At 37.6% G+C, this 18,841-nt stretch overlaps 1 protein-coding gene across 5 annotated transcripts in view; it reads right to left on the bottom strand.

Annotated features, from left to right (window-relative positions):
• MAP9 (microtubule associated protein 9) overlaps window positions 1–18,841 on the bottom strand; it is a 57,283-nt gene that overhangs the window by 18,757 nt on the left and 19,685 nt on the right. For 3 of the 5 annotated variants that reach the window (XM_077846473.1, XM_077846475.1, XM_077846474.1), the window contains exons 8-13: window positions 18,360–18,430; window positions 17,011–17,179; window positions 15,994–16,083; window positions 14,487–14,648; window positions 14,209–14,354; window positions 13,912–14,044 (exon numbers count right to left, since the gene is read on the bottom strand). In XM_077846473.1, coding sequence (XP_077702599.1) covers window positions 13,912–14,044; window positions 14,209–14,354; window positions 14,487–14,648; window positions 15,994–16,083; window positions 17,011–17,179; window positions 18,360–18,430 — 771 coding nt within the window. Of the gene's footprint in view, window positions 1–7,493; window positions 11,228–13,911; window positions 14,045–14,208; window positions 14,355–14,486; window positions 14,649–15,993; window positions 16,084–17,010; window positions 17,180–18,359; window positions 18,431–18,841 lie in introns of those variants that run through there. The other 2 variants (XM_077846476.1, XM_077846477.1) reach the window with 2 other exon arrangements.

Below are 18,841 nucleotides of genomic sequence, written 5' to 3' on the forward strand. Positions count from 1 at the left end.
TTACAAGGTTTCTATATTAAATATGAAATAGTGCAGTATTGGTCCTAAGTAGACTGATCATTTATAGCTGCATCTCATAATCCACAGAGCAGCTACTAAAAATATAACACAAATAAGTACACCTAAAAAGGCAACAGAGGAAATCAAAATTGGAAACTAAAACCTATGTTATTAACTCTCACAAAACAACAACAAAAAAAAAGGCAGGGAAAGCGTTATAGAGGAAGAATAACAAATCTGCTTTAAAAAAAATAAGTAAATAGAAAACACAGCAACAAACTGGTCCTAAGTTAAAAATAATCAGACTAAACACTCAGAAACAGACTACAGCTAAAAAGCAAACTATCAGACTTGATTAAAAAAAAAGTAGGGCAGCCTGGGTGGCTCAGTGGTTTACCACCGGCCTTCGGTCCAGGGTGTGATCCTGGAGCCCCAGGATCCAGTCCCATGTCAGGCTCCCTGCATGGAGCCTGCACCTCCCTCTGTGTTTCTGCCTCTCTCTCTTCCCCCCCCCCCTTTGGTGTCTCTCAAGAATAAATAAATAAAATCTTTAAAAAAAAAGGTGACACTAGTTATATAAGTTATTATAAAAATTATATAAAAAAGAAAAAGTCACAAATAGTTTGAAGAGAATCATAGGAAAAGATAAACTATGCAAACATCAGTGATAAGAAAGCTGAGATATCAGACAAAGCAAACTACAAGATAAGGAGAATTACCAACAATAGATACATTTCATAACGTAAATAGGGGTGAGACACAATAATAATAAATGTGTATGTGTCTGAAACAGTCATAAACTACTGACAGAACTAAAGGAAAGTAGAGACACATTCACAAACATTACTGGAGATTTTACTACCTCTTACCCCTTAGTTGGCACTTGAGTAAGCAAATTAAACCCAAAGAAAGTAATAATAATAATAATTAATAAAAATCAGTGAAATTTGAAATGACAAAGTTAACAAAGTCAAAGTTGGTTCTTGGAGAAGTTGAATAAAACTGCATAATGCCTATCAAGAAAGACAGAAAACATAAACTATGTATTAGAAATAAAAGATGGAATGTTATGATAACTCCACCATCATCAAAAGGATGAAGGAATACCACAACCTCATGTTTATAAATTCAAAATCTCAGCTGAAATGGACAAATTTCTTAATGGACATAAATTACCAGATTGATAAAATAGAAAATCTGACTACCAACATACATATCTATCAAAGAATATAGTTTACTGTCAAATATCACTCCACGATGAAAATTCCAGGCCCAGATGATTTCACCAGTGAATTCTCTCAATTAAGGGGGAAAAAAAAATGATAGCCAACTTTTGGTTTCATATGAAACAAACTTTTAGAAAATAATGGAGGAAGAGACACTCCCCTACTCATAGGATATCCAAGCCTGATACTAACATTATAAGGAAAAAAATACAAATAGTCTCTATAATATGGATGTAGAAGTCTTAACAAAATATTAACAATAAAATATTCTACTATAATCTCCTTCCTTCTCTCTCTCTCTCTCTCTCTCTCTCTCACACACACACACACACACACACACAAAGGAAAAGTGGGAGCTGAGGATGGTGAGAAAGCAAATGTCACCCTTTCAAGATGTAGCCGTGACATCTGCAGGAAGGTAAGGCAGTAGGAGAGGTGTATTTTATGGTTAAAAACTCAAAGTTTTTCAAAGATTCCATAACAACTGAGGTTGTTTCCTTCAATGACCTATCCGGCTGTCCAACACAGAGTACTCCAACTGGCCCCAGCTAATCGGCATTTTATCCAAGGACAGGAAAACATAGGTTACATCTCCACGTGGTTGGTGTTACTTCCTTTTTTTCTTTTTTTAATTTATTTTTCCTCTTATATAAGTCTTGTTTTTTTTTTAAAGATGAAATTAATTTATTGATTGGCTTCCCTTGTACACAAATAAAATAGTGTGCTAATGTTAATGTAACTGTGTGTCTGATTTACCATTTGACGCTGTAGTATCTCCAAAGGATTGGAAACAAATCCTTTGGATTTGTCTTTTAAACAAATCCTTTGTCTTTTCAAAGGCAACTATATTTTAGTAAATTATCAAATAGCCATGTAATGTGATGGCATAGAACGATAAATAAAAACACAATATCTCTATATGCGTTAGTCTGGAAGGTTTTCCAAGGTATGAGCCCTGTGCAGCAGAGTACGTGCCATGTACGATCATTTGAGAGTGATGTGAAGAACAAATAATTACATGCTTTTAATATAGATAATATCTCTGGAAGGACAAACAAAAAACTGTTAATAACAGTCGCCTTTTGGGAAAGGACCTTGGTGGCCCAAAACAGCAGAGGGAGACATTTTTTACTGTCTACTCCTTCCTTTCTTGTTAAAGGGAGTCTGTACCTTAATTCCAACGTGAGGAAGGTCCTGCACACCATCAACAAGAAATTCTGCAACGCCAGCTGGGTGTCCTACAGTCCAACTCCGATCTGACGCTCTGTACTCTGAGAGCCTCGGATTCCATGGGTGAAGAGCTTCATCCCACATGACTCCCCACCCCCCCCAGCCCCCAACCCCCACCACCATCACTTCAAATGCCAGTTGCAAACTCAGATTATTTATCACTTGTGCTTCTGATTGGAAGGTCCCACAGCTCCCTCCTTGGGTTCAATTAATTTGCCAGCCTGGCTCATGGAGCTCAGAGAAACATTACACTTACTAGATTACTGGTTTATTATAAAAGGATGTAGTTCAGGAACATCCTGAGGATTCAGAAAGAAATCCCTAGGGCAGAGTATGGGAAAAGGGTGCTGAGTTCCATGCTCTTTCCCGGTGTGCTATCCTCCCCAAATCTCTGCATGTTGTCCAACCTGGAAGCTCTCCAAACCTCACTCATTTGGGTTTGTATGGAGGCTTCATTACCTAAGACAGGATTGATGAAATCATCAGCCACAGGCAACTGGTTCAACCCCTCCTCTCCCAGGAGTAGGGCTGCAAGCTCCACCCCTTTAATCACATGGTTGGGTCTCCCAGTTCCTAAAGTACAGTCACTTTATTAACATAACAAAAGACACTTCTATTGCTTTCATCACTTAAGAAATTCCAAGAGTTTTAGGAGCTCTGTGTCAGAAGCGAATATCAAATATTTGTTTCTTCTTACAGCAATATCACGTCGTGAATCTACTACTTTGTGAACCTATCCAGCGATTGGCTCTGGGGTGCAAAATTAAGTTTGCATTTGTCATTTGCTTGACAAACAGTGATCTTCAATGTGCTTATTATTATGCAGAATTGGAGAATTATTGGAAAAAGAGTGAGGAAAGTGACAGAGGGGCCACGTGGCTTCCTGAAGTAAAAACACAGAGATACTTCTCTTTCATTATGCTTTGTCCTCATGTACTGAAGAGGCTCCTGCTGAATGTGGTGAGAAAAGGCAGGAAAAGAATTTCCAAACAGCAAGAGAAGTGGTGATTTGCCTTGTGACTGGGCTCAATTCAGACTCTCTACATAACCAGAGCCTTCCTTCCTCTCTGTCCTCGTTTCCTCCCTCTCTGCTTCTTGTTTACCATCCACTATGTTGGCATTTGCCCTCCTCGAAGCCTCTGCACTCAATGTCCCTGATGCTTGGACTGTTCTTCCAACAGGTCCTCCCTCCCAGGGTTCTCTTCTCATTTCAGGTTGTCACTCACATGTTTTTTCTTCAGAGATGCCTCCTCTTACTGCTGAAAAGCAATTGTCTACGACCTGGTCATGCTCTATCATGTTAAGCATTTTATCTTCACAGTTTATCAGTGAGTGAAATTATTTTATTTGTATATTTGCTCAGGTGATTTTTGTTTGCTTCCTCCTGACTTTATCATAAGTTCCCTGAAAGCAGGGGCTGCCTTTAATTGCCAAAGCCCTAATGTTCACGCAAGAGTCTGGCACATGGCAGCTTGTTCACTGCTTGATGAGCTGTTTTGTTTTGTTTTTTTTTTTTTTAAGATTTTATTTATTTATTCATGAGAGACACACAGAAAGAGGCAGAGACACAGGCAGAGGGAGAAGCAGGCTCCAATGCAGGGAGACTGATGCAGGGACTCGATTCCAGGACTCTAGGATCAGGCCCTGGGCTGAAGGCAGCACTAAACCACTGAGCCACCAGGGCTGCCCCTGAACTAGCAGTTTTGATATGGGACAATCAGCCTCTGGTAACCTTGTGGAGATCACAATCACACCTTTAAAGGTCTAACTCTGAGTTCCAAATCTAGTAATGAGATAAAAGTAGCCACAGAGTGAGCAGGGACTCCATTCACCAGGAATGGGGGTTAACTTTTGAGTCTAGTTTCATCTTCCACACTTGGGATATCTGACTCTAAACTTTAGCTAATGGATTATTCTACCCAGATTCATGCTTTAGACTGAATGAGCTAGTGAGCCCTACACTTGCTACCTTTCCCCCTCCCTCCCTTCCTTCATTTCTTCCTTTTTATTCTTGCTGCTTAATATTACCATAGGAAGGATACCAAGAAAGAGTTCTCTTGGTAGGGCTCAATCTATTTAATTGTAAATGTTAGAATATATGTGAGCTTGGGGATCCCTGGGTGGCTCAGCGGTTTAGTGCCTGCCTTTGGCCCAGGGTGCGATCCTGGAGTCGGGTCTGACATCGGGCTCCTGGCATGGAGCCTGCTTCTCCCTCCTTCTGTGTCTCTGCCTCTTCTCTATCATAAATAAATAAATCAATATTTTTTTTTTAAAAGAACATGTGAGCTTTTCCAACTTAATGAAGTCACGTGCCCACATACAGTTTTCCATTTTTAAAATTTTTGTTTCGTTTTGGGTTGAAAATGATGTATATTTAAAATAAAAATTTACACTATTTGCAATACTTATTATAAGACTCATTTTTAGCTATTTATATATAAAATAACTTATATAATTTCATCAAATAATCGGATCCTTATTCATAGATGAACTATACAGTCATTATAAACACATATGCAGTTCTTTTATATTCTATTTTTAACTTTATCAGCCAAGAAAGCTTTCCTCTTTTATCAGCCAGGAAATAATTCATCCAGACCCCACTAATAAAGTAGAAATACCGAGATGTATAAGATACTGTGCCTGCCCTCATAAAGCTCTTATTTCAGTTGGGGAAATACATACATTCACTAACAAAGATGAGACCTTTAATAACAATTATTTAAGGCAAGGAAACAGTGTAGAAAATAAAGTAACTAAGTTACTCTGGGTGTATGTAGGAAGGGTAGAGATCACAGTGTATTTTTTCCCAAAGGGAATCCATGAGCACCATAGGTTAATTTGGGGAGTTAAATTGCTCTATGTACAAAAGTACAAGTGAATATTTCTTTTAAAGATTTTTTTTTTTTTCCACGAGGGACAGAGAGAGACAACACAGGCAGAGGGAGAAGCAGGCTCCCTGCAGGGATCCCGATGCAGGACTCAATCCATGGACCCCAGGATCACAACCTGAGCCAAAGACAGACGTTTCAACCACTGAGCCCCCCGGTGCCCCACCCGTTCCATGTCTTATAATTTTGGTGATATAAAAAGATTTCTAGTTATGTTTATGAAATATCATTTATCTATAGTGCTGATGGGATCTGACAAAGTGATCTAGGACACCTTATTTTGCAAACACACTCCAAGATTAATCTTCAGAGTGAAACCTCCTGAATGACTATCTCAAAACCTTTATTCCTCAACCTGCTGGCTTTCCTTCTTTCTTTTTTTAGAGAGACTGAGCAAGTGGGAGTGGGGGTGGGGTAGGGGAAGGCCAGAGGGAGAGAGAGAATCTTAAGCAGGCTCCAGGTTCAGTGGAACCCAATGCAGGGCTCCTCACGATGCTGACATCAAGACCTGAGCCACATCAAGAGTCCAATGCTTAACTGACAAGAGCCACCCAGATGCCCCGCCTGACATTCTAATATCAGATACAAAGCATTTGACTAACTCCTTAAATATTCTTTTTTCATTTTAAAGATTTAATGAGGTCCACATCTTAATAACAAGGATAGACTACATGAATGTTGACTGTATTATTTACTATAGTGAACATTTATAAGGAAACAAATTGCCCAGAATAGGTTGAATTGTAGTTGCAGCATCAAAGATTATTAGAAAGGCATAATAGCATGGAAATATGTTCATTATATATTGTTGGGTGGAAAATTCTGGTAACCAAAAAATGCAGTTTGACCTCATTTTCTATTTAAAATAAAAAGGTTTGAATATATGCATATGTATTGTATTTCTATATATGGAGAGAGATATATGCAGAAATCTAACACATACGTATACACACATAGGTAGCATGGGAGAAAGACAGACACAGAAAAACAGAAAGAGATAGAGGGAATTGTATCTCCACTTTCTTCACTCTCTGCTCAATTCAACTACAGGAAAAAAAGCACTAGAAATTAAAAGCTGGAAGAGGACAAAATATGTTCATTATGATTATTTTGGGGAGATGGGAATGAGTTATTTTTGCTATATGCACTAAGTATTTGATAATTTTATAATTACATTACCTTTGTTTTTTTTTTTTTTAAATTAATTTTTAATTTTTTTTTTTTTATTTACGATAGTCACAGGGAGAGAGAGAGAGAGGCAGAGATATAGGCAGAGGGAGAAGCAGGCTCCATGCACCGGGAGCCCGACGTGGGATTCGATCCCAGGTCTCCAGGATCGCGCCCTGGGCCAAAGGCAGGCGCCAAACCGCTGCGCCACCCAGGGATCCCCTAATTACATTACCTTTGTAATTTGTGTAGTATTTCAAGTAAAAGGAGTTTGAATTCAAATTTTCAGTCAGTTTTTGAAGATTTTCAGTCATTTCTAGTAGAAGGTATATCAGCATAATGATTATTTCATCTTTAAAAAATTCTGGTATAGTTAACATAGTGTTATATTAATATCAGGTATACAGCATAGTGTCCCAACAGTTTTTTATTTTTTTTATTTTTTTTAAGATTTTATTTACTTGAGAGAGAGAATGCAGGTGCGCACAAGGATGGGAGCGGCAGGAGGAGGAACAGAGCAGGAAGTCAGACTCAGACTCCATCTAGGGACTCTGGGATCATGACCTCAGCCAAAGACCAATGCTCAACCAACTGAGCCACCCAGGTGCCCAGTGATTCAACAATTTTATACATTACTCAGTGCTCATCGTGATCGGTGGACTCTTAATTCCCTTCACCTATTTCACCCGTCCCCTCACCCACCTCCCCTCTGGTAACCCTCTGTTTATTCTCATAGTTAAGAGTCTGGTGTTTTGGTTTATCCTTTTTTTTCTTTGTTTTAGTAAGTTCTGTATGTGAGTGAAGTCACAGGGTACTTGTCTTTCTCTGACTGGGTTATTTTGCTTAACATTATACTCTCCATCCATGTTGCTGCAAATGGCAATGATTCTTTCATTGTTAGCCCACAAATAAGACTCATACCACATTCTCCAAAATCATGAAATGAAATATGGCACAATCAATAAATAATATCACCCAATAACTCTTGAATGGCTAACTTTAATTAAGCGTAACATGAAGTATGCTACTAAAAAGCAGACATTAAATACATCTCCTCAAGTAATTCTTAAAACATCCTAAATTTAATACCAATAATTTAGTTAACATTATACAATTACATGTAACATGTTTCAAAATAATCAAATCACATAAAATTTTAAGACAACAAGAATTCAGGGCAGTCACCAGTGAAGCATTTACATAGCATTCATTATTCGGTCAGCCAAGGTACCTAGGAAGTCGGGCAACTGATGTAGATTCTGGAAGCTCACAGGTTGGAATACCTGCTAATATAGCACTATTGGAATTAGAGCCAAGATGACATCGGCAAAATCTGTTTTCTGTACTAGTTTTTTCTTGGGAACTACTTTGACTAACATGCAATTTCCCCCATTTTGTGAAATTCTTGTTTCCCATTGTGTCTTTGCCTGTGACTCAGGGCTTGAGAACCTTCAGTACTCTCCCACCCATGAAGTAGTAACAAAGGTGCCCAGAGAGGTGCCTCAACCCTTGACCTGGTGGGGTTATGGGAAGGCACTGAAGAATCAGGGACCATCTGAGAGGATCAAAATGAGCTAAGTCGATAATGACCATGGTTATGGAAGTTAGCGTGACATTTTTTACCAGGTTCTCAGAACTACATGGAGTGGTGGGCAGGTTACAACTAGAAAACTGGACACCTGATTTCTAACTCCAGATTCTTATGATTAGTGGTATGGGTTCTGGCATGTCAGTTGTCTGGCTCAACTTAGAGCATTTGAGGCAGTTTTATTAAACTATTAAACCTTCCAGATGCACTAGAGTTTTATCACTCTAAGTTAATACAACTCTGGACCTTAGCTATTATCAGCTAGTGCTTTGGCCACAGTGAAAAATATCAATACTATTCAAACAATAACATTTTCAAAACGTGATGCGATACAAACCCCTGGAATGTTATTGTCCCTGAACAACTCTTATCTTAAGAGAACTGCCTCTTCCTTCTGATCTAAAATGCCATATAGTTTCTCTTTATTTATGTAACACTGCTTTCTTGGTTGTTATGGAAAATAATTATTTATAAAATTTGATTTCTTGTCTTGAAATGTAAATTTCTAGGCAAATTGTTTTCAGCTTTGTTTTAAAATATTCATTGACTTCCTACTTTCTTTACTCTGAAGTGTCAGCATTCAAGTGATTAATACAATTTACAAAACTAGAAGTTTAATCTGTAAATCTATAGGCTTTTAATATCCTTAATTTGAATTTTAATTCCTCCATATTAAAGTTCCCCATTTGAGGGAAATGACTTGCTGGGTCTTTTCAAACACCTCAGTTTTCCTTTTCATCCTACTTTACAAGCAGTGGTAAGAAATTAGAATTTAGATTTCCTTTTAGGAAATCCCTAACATGGGTCATCTCCATATTCTCCTTTGAGTGCTAGACTGGCCAGGAAATCACAGATGTCTTCTTGTATGCTAAAAATATATGTCAAAAAACCCACCCATGTTAACCTATTCACATCCATGAAGTGGGGAAATGCAGGGCTCTTGACAGTAAAGAAATGAAAACAATGCCATGTGCTTTACATTAATTAGTAATTTCACCCAGTGCTCACAAGAATTGAGAAGTGATAACAGCAAGCCACTAAACAGGATAATAGAGCAGAAAATAATTGGGAAGTTTAAGTAAATATTTAACGTGAAATTTATGACACATACATTTATGATCTCACAATCTTTTTTCCTTTTACTTCCCTGGAATCTGCAAATACCTTTTTAGCTGTGAATAGCTAATTCGATACCATAAACAAAGATTCATTTGGGTGGGCACTATATACATATTTGGTGAAAAAAAAGAGCAGCTAAATCCCATGTGGATAATACACACTGAGTATTGAGAATTTCAATTTCATGAAGTATTCTCCTGGTTCCTGGAGGTATAAAGCAGCTTTGGTTTTGTTCATAATTTTAAAACAAATTTATCTGTAGCAGTGATGTGATCTTAGAAAGTCACCCATGACACGTTTATCCTGCACACAAAGCACAAGGAAGTTAATCCTCACAGTGGAACCTCCTGAATGACTATCTCAAAGCCTACGTTCCACAGCCTGCTGGCTTTCCTGATATTCTAATACTAGATACAAGGCATTTGATGAATTCTTTAAATATTATGGGCTCTTCTTTCATTTTACAGATCTAATAAAGTTTGACCATCTCTAATAATAAACAAATACTTCGTAAAGGAAAGATAATCTCCAGATAACAATACATGACTTCAAGACCTGAGAGGTAAAATGTGTTTGGAAATACAGAGCATAAAAATGAGCATATGGATTCTGGGAGGGAGAAAGACTTAATTCTAATCCCAACTCAGTCACATGCTAAATATATGGCACGTTATTTGTCCGAGTCTCAGTATTTTTTATCTGCAAAATAACACCTACAGTGAATAAGTATTAGAATGATAAGAATTCACATTTGTAAAGATCCAGCAGAGAGCATACATTAGGTGCTTAAAAAATAGGAATTATTCTCATCCATCGTCGCATCACATCATTGGCTAAAGTAGTCTTTCAGCTCTGAGCGCATACATTTGGCCTGTGATAAAGTAGCTGACCAGTTCAAGTAGGAGTCCAATTAAGCAGTGATCAAATAAATAAATATTCTTAGGGAATTTTCTACAAATTGCCTTCCTGTACAGCTACCCTCTAAATATATGCTATAAGACTCTGGAATAAGCTAAGAGATCAAAAATTGCCTTTATCACCTTTATGGCTTTAGTTTGGAAAAAACTATTAACAGTGATAATGACCTTGAACTCTTAAGGAATTGCCATAACTTTCCTGGAAGTCTATCACTACCAAGAAATGGATATTTTTTGGTACCACTGAAATAATAAAGTGAGCTAGAATTTAGAAGACAAATTTCAGAGGTCTACTCACTATAAAGTGCCTATGATTGTCACGTTAAGTCTGGGACAGATAAAACTTATCTTAAAATAGAAGGCAAACTTCTTAAATAAAATGCCTTGAGTTCTACTGAACTACTGCCTCAACTGACCAAAACTCTTAACTTGCACAGTGCAAGGGCAACTTCTCAAGGCAAAGCTAAAGATCAGTTTTAGAAATAAAAAATATATGTGTGTGTCTATATATATATTTATATATTTATATGCATACCCCTAGTGACGATTCCCTTTAAAACCTGAATCTAGGTGCACAATCATTCACAGATTCAATTTTTTCTATGACTGTAGTACCCAGATGGCTTCCTTTTTATTCTGGGGAATAAATACACTTAAATACCATGCAAAGCTTAGTGAAAGTGATCATGGATCATCTGATTGTAAGGACTCTGAGGACATGATGAAGGGTCATTTGAATGGTAAGAGCAATCTGATTATTAGCTTCTCATTTGAGGAAGTTTTTACCTTCATTTCAAAAAACGCTTGCAATTATTTCACCGATTAAACCCCAAATCATCTTCTGCATTGTCAGTGGAAACAGCCGGCATTTAATTAAAATAGAGTCTTTTAACTATAACTAATTGAATAAATAGTGACTAAAATGGTGAATTGATAAATAACTAAATAGTGTAAAAATAAGAATTATCAAAACACTCTTGAGAACACAGTTCTGCTTGGAGGGCTCCAAGGAGGAAGTGCCTCATTTTCAAGAAAGGAATGACGCTTCTTTTGTTTTCGTTCAATTCTTTCCTGCCTTTCTTTCTTTTCCTAAAGAGAAAAATAGAAAACTAAAAATTTATATACACATGTGAACATTATTTTCAAAACAGGTTGCTTGCTGAAGAACAAAGAAATCTATTATAAGACATTTAAATGTCATTTCCTACTTAATTGAAAGGAATAACGGCTAGAGAACATTGCTCACTTATAAGTATACCACCAACAGGTATTAATGCACCACTTAATCACGTATTTGTTAATATTAAAAGTGAAAATATTTAAACAAAATTATGAAAAAATGAGAAAAGACCTATAACTGCATAACCCAAAGAGAATAATTATGAGAAGTTACTGATGACTTTCTGAGAACAGATTCTCAGAACTCAATTTACTGCAAAGGTTGAGTATGTCATGATAACTACTTACCACCATTTGTTAACCTATTTTTGTTGCTGTCGAAAACATGATGGGGTTTTTTCCCTGCACAAAGACAATACTACAAACATTCCTGTTTGATTCCTTGTACTTACAGTCAAGATTTTCTCTCCATGTATATGCCTAGGAGTGAAACTGCTGGTTTGCATATACGAATATGTTCAACTTTCCTGGGAAATGACTGATTTTTCAAAGCAGCTGTAGGAATCCACCCTCCAAACAGCCCTGCACTGACTTTTTATGTTAATGCATTAATGATTTTAAATTCCGTTTCTATTCCTGTTTTCCTTTATTATTTCTACAGCACTTTCCAGGTTAGAAAAGTAAAGTATCTTATCTCCATGAGACCTGATACGTTTTTTTTTTTTTTTAAGATTTTATTTATTTATTCATGAGGCACACAGAGAGAGAGGCAGAGACACAGGCAGAGGAAGCAGCAGCTCCTCGCAAGAAGCCCAATGTGGGAGTCGTTTCTGGGACCCCAGGATCACGCCATGAGCTGAGGGCAGAGGCTCAATTGCTGAGCCAGCCAGGCATCCTGATAGGGTTTTATTTTCTTTCAGTTCTTCTATTGTTTGGCATTTTATATTTAATGCTTTAGGGCTTTTGACATTTCTATTGCTGTAGGATAATTCTTTGAAGTGATTTCATGTCCAAATGACACTCAAATAAGCCAAGTTCTTATAATTTCCTGCATCTATTAATTTGTAAATTTGTTACTTTAATAGATAGCTCATCCTTACTTGTAACCGGTTCTGAAAAGTCCTGGCGGGGGGGGCTATTATTTTATGGGTATTATACTGCTTTGATTTGTGTTCATTCACTCAACTGTTAAGCCCTGAGATCCTACTCTGGGTCAAGCAGTATACTGGGGGCCACGCATAAAGTGATTCTAAAATGCAAACACATAGATTCTGTCCTTGCCCCTCAGGTCATTTTCAAAATGGGCAGTTAATAAACAACAGATGATTTCAAATTGTGAGAATTTCTATGGAACATAAAATTGTTGTGATTGTTAAGGAAAAACACTTTCATAGAAGAGTGGATTCAGGGGGGATCCCTGGGTGGCTCAGGGGTTTGGCGCCTGCCTTTCGCCCGGGGTGCAGTCCTGGGGTCCCGGGATTGAGTCCCACATCGGGATACCTGCATGGAGCCTGCTTCTCCCTCTGCCTGTGTCTCTGCCTCTCTCTCTCTATCATGAATAAATGAATAAAATCTTAAAAAAAAAAAAAAAAAAAAAACCAAGAAAAGTGGATTCAGAGAAAGTCACTTTAAAGTGAGAAAAGATGGATAAGACAAGCCCCTTGTGGTAGGCATCGAGGAGAGAATGTTTCGGTCAAGCAAACAGTATGTGTGAGGACTCGGACAAGTGGGAGAGACGTGGGGTGTGAGAGGCCACGACAGAGCCATCGTGGGCCACCGAGACTCCAACGGGGCAGAAGACAAGACGGGGGACCAGAGGAGAATAAAGAGGCGGGTGAGTGAGAATCCTACTGGATTCTAAACCCAACAGAGCAATTGTACACGTTTTGATTGCTGCGGCATGTGATGTGTTAACCACTCATAGGAATGCGCCACCTACTCAAGTAAAATACTTATTCATATGAACGCATTACTTAGTCAAAACTTGATAATCGTGCATATTTATGATGAAATTTAAAGACAGAAAATAGTACTTTGCTTAACATTAACGAAAAGAAACTATCAACCTAAGTACACTGAAACAAAAAACATAAAAAACAAAATAATGTTAAGTCCGCCTTGACATTTCCTCCCAAACTTCCTACTGACTTTTTTTCACTTAATAACACCAAAACGAGACCTTTTCCTTGAGGTCATCAGAAAGATCAAAAGACAACTTAGAGGATGGAACAACCTTCTCACCATTCAATTCAGCATTACTGTGTGTCGTGACCAGTCCCACCTAAAACCGTCTGGCAGACCGGCAGCATGCACTTGGCAGCGTCCCATGATTTCTGACATGACGGTCATTGCGAAGTCATTGCAAGAGTCAGTGTTTGGTAAGTGACTGCATGTGGGGATGTGGGGATGCGGTTAAGGAAGAGTATGATGCCTGAATTTTTAATTCTGACCGTTTGAGGGTAGAGTAGAGGCGTCAACAGAAAAGAGGAAATCAAAGACAATATGACAGACTTGGGGAGAGAACAGATTCCACAAGGCTGCTTCAGGTAAGAATGGCCAGTAGGCAAGGGGCACAGAGAACTGGAATAAGGGACAGAAAAGTCACAAATAAAGTGCATTCACAAGCCACAAGTGCGTTCACAGACAACACGTACCAGCCATTTTTCATATTCATCAATAGCTTGCTTATCTTTATCTTTTTTCTCTGCTCTTTTCAGTTCTTCTCTTCTCTTCTCATTTATTTTCTCTTTCTCTTTTTCTTTGAAAAAAGCATCCTTCCTTTCATTCCTATGTAGGATAATATAAAACACTGGACAGTTAAAGGGGAGAATAAAGTTTCTGCAGCAATGAGATGGCAATGCATTAGTAAGTGTCAAGCATATAATCTTTTTAGGAGCCACAAGTGCTATTCACTTGAAATCTATCAAAATAGCTCTCACTTGACCTCTTACCATTTCTCAATGGCTGTTAGGTTATCTTTCCTTTTCTCAGCAATTGTTTCCTCCTCTTTCTGCTTCTTTGCTCTTTCATATTCTCTCTCCTTTTTATTTTTCTCTCTAAGATATTCCATCTTTTTCTCTTTCCATCGTTCAAAAGCCTGAAAAAGTTCATAACGATTCTCTTATTTACTGCGAAAAACCAATCAAGTAAAGAGAGAAACAGCTAGACACAAATGCAGGTGTGTGATATGGTGAAATGATGACTGTGGGGACTCCAAGCCACTGAGTACCTGCAGCGCCTCTCCCTTTCTGGCAGCATTTTCTTCCTCTGTTTTCTTCTTGTTTTTTTCCTCAAGCCTTCTTTGGGCAGCTATTTTCTTTGCTTCCTTTTCTTTCATAGCCTTCCAGGCCTCAAAGGATGCTAATGCTTCTTCTCTCTTAGCAGCTCTTTTCTGATCAAGAAAATAAGAGACTGAGACGTGTGTGCATAAACAGACGGAGACAGGTAGATACGACACACACGTATGGATTGTGCTGAATTCCCTTCATAGTCATCATTTCGAGACATTGTTTCGCAGAGCAGGTGACTTATTTAGAATAGCTTAGACAAGCTGATTGGAAAAAAGAATGTCACCAGAACTATTCATTGCATTTAAAATATTCTTTTCTAAAACCATTTATCAGATATTGATCTGCTATGAGAAAGACCTCTTTTTTGGAAGCGTACTAAAATGTTATCTAAATAAACTATAAAGGCTGAGTGCTCCTGCAAAATGCTCATAATAAAACATTCCATCACAAGAAAAGGATCAGGAAAGTTACAGGTTTATAAAGTAAGTCAGAGTGGGGTAACCCGGCCAAGCCACTTAGGAAGCCAAAATAGATCTTTGCTTGAACCCGAGTTTTGGTGGACATTAAACCATAAGATTGTGACAACACAAGCAGCACCCAAATATTGAACCTGTATGTTGGTGAGCATATGGTAGGTATGTTATTACTTGACTTACCTCCATCTAATCCCATACTATCCTTTGCCTAATAATTCTGTGTAATGTTACACAACATAAAGCCTTACAAAGAGAAGACACTATTTAGGAGTAAAGGTACAAGCTACCTCCACGCGGTGTGAAGATCACACGGGAAGGTGTGTGGCACTGAGCACAGCCTCCTAATGGTGCCGACGTGTTGATGGGGGGTGGGGACCTCCTGGAGGGCTGCTCCACGCAGCACCATGCATGTGGGAAGTAGCCTTCTTTCCAAGTCCATTGTAGTGTCGGACAGCACAGGAAAGGCACTTTAGTTAGAAGATGGGAGGGAACTAAGCAGGTTGCAGGCCACCAGGCCTACATGGAGACTGAAGTCGGGTCAAGAGCTCACATAAGAGCTGGTCTTAAAGACACATATAAAATTCAAGATGGAAAAGAGGAAAACCGGAGGTGGATGTCTGATGACCCTTCCCATTCTTGGCTAAGTCATAAGACTGAAGTCAGTTTTTAATAGTGAAAAGTGAAGTAAGAGTTAATAGGTGGTCAGAAGCAATCACATGTTCCTAATCAGTAGTGTCAGATCTATTCCACAACAACAAAATAGAAATCTCTGTGTATCTGTTTCCTTGCGAGAGGATTATATTTATGTCAAACTGAAATGTATGGAGTACCAGAAAGGAAATCAGAAATCCATTCTTTTATATACATGTTATTTTGCCATTTAAAAACCAGTGGCTTTAGAAATGTTACTGAGAGATATTTTACTGACTTAAAAATCCAGAATAACTTCCACTTCTATACGTCAGATTACCTGTTCATTTTGGATCCTTAAGTTCTCACTTTCAATCCTTTTAATTCTGTGCATTTCATGTAAATACACATTTTTCTTTTCTAACCACTCCTGAGAAAATAAGAAAAAAAGTATAGAATGTTCAGTTTCCCAAAAGAATTAGAATTCTCATCCATTTCAGAAATACTATAAATTTTAAAAAGGCAAACAAAATTTAGAAATTCCATATAAGCCAGTATCATGCTTCTTTTTTCTGATAATATTCTAATACGTAAAGACGAGCATGAGTTAAGAAAAATAGGTTATCTTTCTTAGTTTTAACAACAGACTTCAAAGATTGAATATAATGGCTACATAAGTTAACATTTTTTTCTCCAAAATTTATAAGTACAATTTTCTAAAGTGTACTGTTTTGTATAACAAACAAGACCAAATAAAGAACCTCTTTTGGAATTGTGAAGACAAATCAAGAAAGTCTTTATCTCTGTAAGCTTAATGAAATTACAAGGCCCAGGAAAAAATTAAAACTCTTTTAGTTCTTAACAATATACATGTTAAGAAGAAAAAGAATATAAACATATATAGACATTAACCACATTTTTGCTTCTACTGTATTTTTATAAAGTGCTGTGGCATATTCTCTAAAACAACTATGATCAGTTAAGCAAAGCTTGGAAGGAAATAATTTAGTAAAAATACCTCTGGGTTGTTCAGATATTATAAAGGAAAATTTTTTTTTTTTTAAGATTTTATTTATTTATTCATGAGAGACACACAGAGAGGCATAGACACAGGCAGAGGGAGAATCAGGCTCCCTGTGGGGAGCCCGATGTGGGACTCGATCCCAGGACCCCAGGATCATGACCTGAGCCAAAGGCAGATGCTCAACTGCTGACTCACCCAGGCATCCCTATAAAGGAAAATCTTTTCCAATAGGGGAAATATTAAACTACGATGTCTACGAGGTCATTGTTCCTTGGTGAATGGGTAACCTTGTTACGCAATCAGTTCATTTTTTGTTACATGTTTTCCTTTTACCTGATAAACAGCTGCCCTTATGCTATCTGCTTTTTCAGGTTCTATGTTCTGTTTCTGTGAGGGCTTTTGGTCCAGGACTTTCAAAGTCCCTAAGTAGTGAGAAGAGGTAGTTGTCGATGGAGGTCTCCGTATAGAACTAGATTTCTTTAAAAACTCAGAGGTCATTAATCTGAAAAAAATCCAAATAAATCAAAATAAAATATTACAGTTGCACTTGGTAGAAGAAAAATTCATCAGAAAATTAATTAGAATATACAACTACTATATTTGAAATTACATTGTAAATTAATAAATACTTTGAAAGGGATGATAAAAAAGGAAAATGATGATAGTCTTTTCTTAGTCTACTAAGAGTTTCAAACTGCTATTTCTAGATTCTTGTAATTAGAACATTTTTAAGAAAAATGGACTATATCTAAAAGTTATATGAAAAAAATAATATTAATAAAGTAGATTTTAATTCTCTTGTATCATCTTATTAGAAAAATTACTCTAACTATAAAGTTTCAGGAGTTGGCAGGAAAATATTGCCCATGGTCCAGGTTTGTACAGTTTGTTTATTTCGTAAGTTTATTGCACCACAGATTTCCCTGCCACAACAGCAGAACTGAGTAGTTACAACAGAGACTGTCTGGCCTACAAAGTCTAACACATGTACTAACTGGAAATTTACAGTTAAAGTTTGCTGGATCTTGTTTTATTTCATTAATGATAATTTAAAAGAGAAGGTTTGATTAGCATTCATGAGGGAGACATTCATTATCATTAGTGTGAATGAAGCAATATAGAGTCCGATCTTTTTTTTTTAATTTAAGATTTTATTTATTTATTCATGAAAGAGAGAGAGGCAGAGACACAGGCAGAGAGAAACAGGCTCCATGCAGGGAGCCCGATGCAGGACTTGATCCCAGGATCCCAAGATCACGCCCTGAGCCCAAGGCAGATGCCCAACCATTGAGCAGGTGTCCCGTGTCTTATCATTTAATAAATCAACTAGTCCATATAATCTCAAGCTTTTAAGTACAATTTTCATGTGTTAGACAAAGATACCTAATAGAGAAGTGTAATAATGCTGGACATTGGCTCATTACTGTATATCATCTTAGGAAAAGCAGCAAAGAAACGCTATCCCATTAGGAATGTACAGAACGGGGAACCCCTCATCAACTCCTTTACATAAAAGCATATGATCAGCTGAGGCGTTTTGTCATGAAGTGACTACTTCATTCATTTCATGAGACGGGAGTTTAATCAAAATCAAATAATACAAATGAAATTCACTTTACAGAAGTTAAAATTAGCTTTGTTGAACGTAAACTCATAAATGAGGGATACCGATAGTTTATTACCTGCCAGAGGCACTGGACGCTCTATTATTTGTTGACTTTTTATTCTTCATATTTCTATCTTCAACTGTTTTCTGTAAAATAGAATATATCATAGATGGATTATTCACCATAAGTATCACAGTTAGGCTTAGGGCCAAACTGCCAGGAAATCAATGTTTCTAAAGCATCTACTATGCATCGAGTCCAGTGGTCGCTGAAAGCAAATAAGGATACTACATTTTAGAGAGGGTTGAGGGACATGAAACACCAAACAGATGTGAGTCATGAAGGAGATAAACTAGGGTGAGGGGTTACGATAATGACAGTGATCAGGGAAGGCCTCCCTGAGGTCTTGACAGCCGCACTAAGACAAATGATGGGAAGAAATGAGCCCTGGGAAGGAAGGTCTATGGAAAGAAAGCAGCAGCAATGCTAAGAGCCTGACGGTTTTGAGAAACAGAAGAAGGTGAACGATGCTGAAGCACAGTGAGTAGCAGTGAGAA

Source organism: Canis aureus, chromosome 13 (assembly GCF_053574225.1).
Source record: "Canis aureus isolate CA01 chromosome 13, VMU_Caureus_v.1.0, whole genome shotgun sequence".
Classification (NCBI taxonomy): domain Eukaryota; kingdom Metazoa; phylum Chordata; class Mammalia; order Carnivora; family Canidae; genus Canis; species Canis aureus.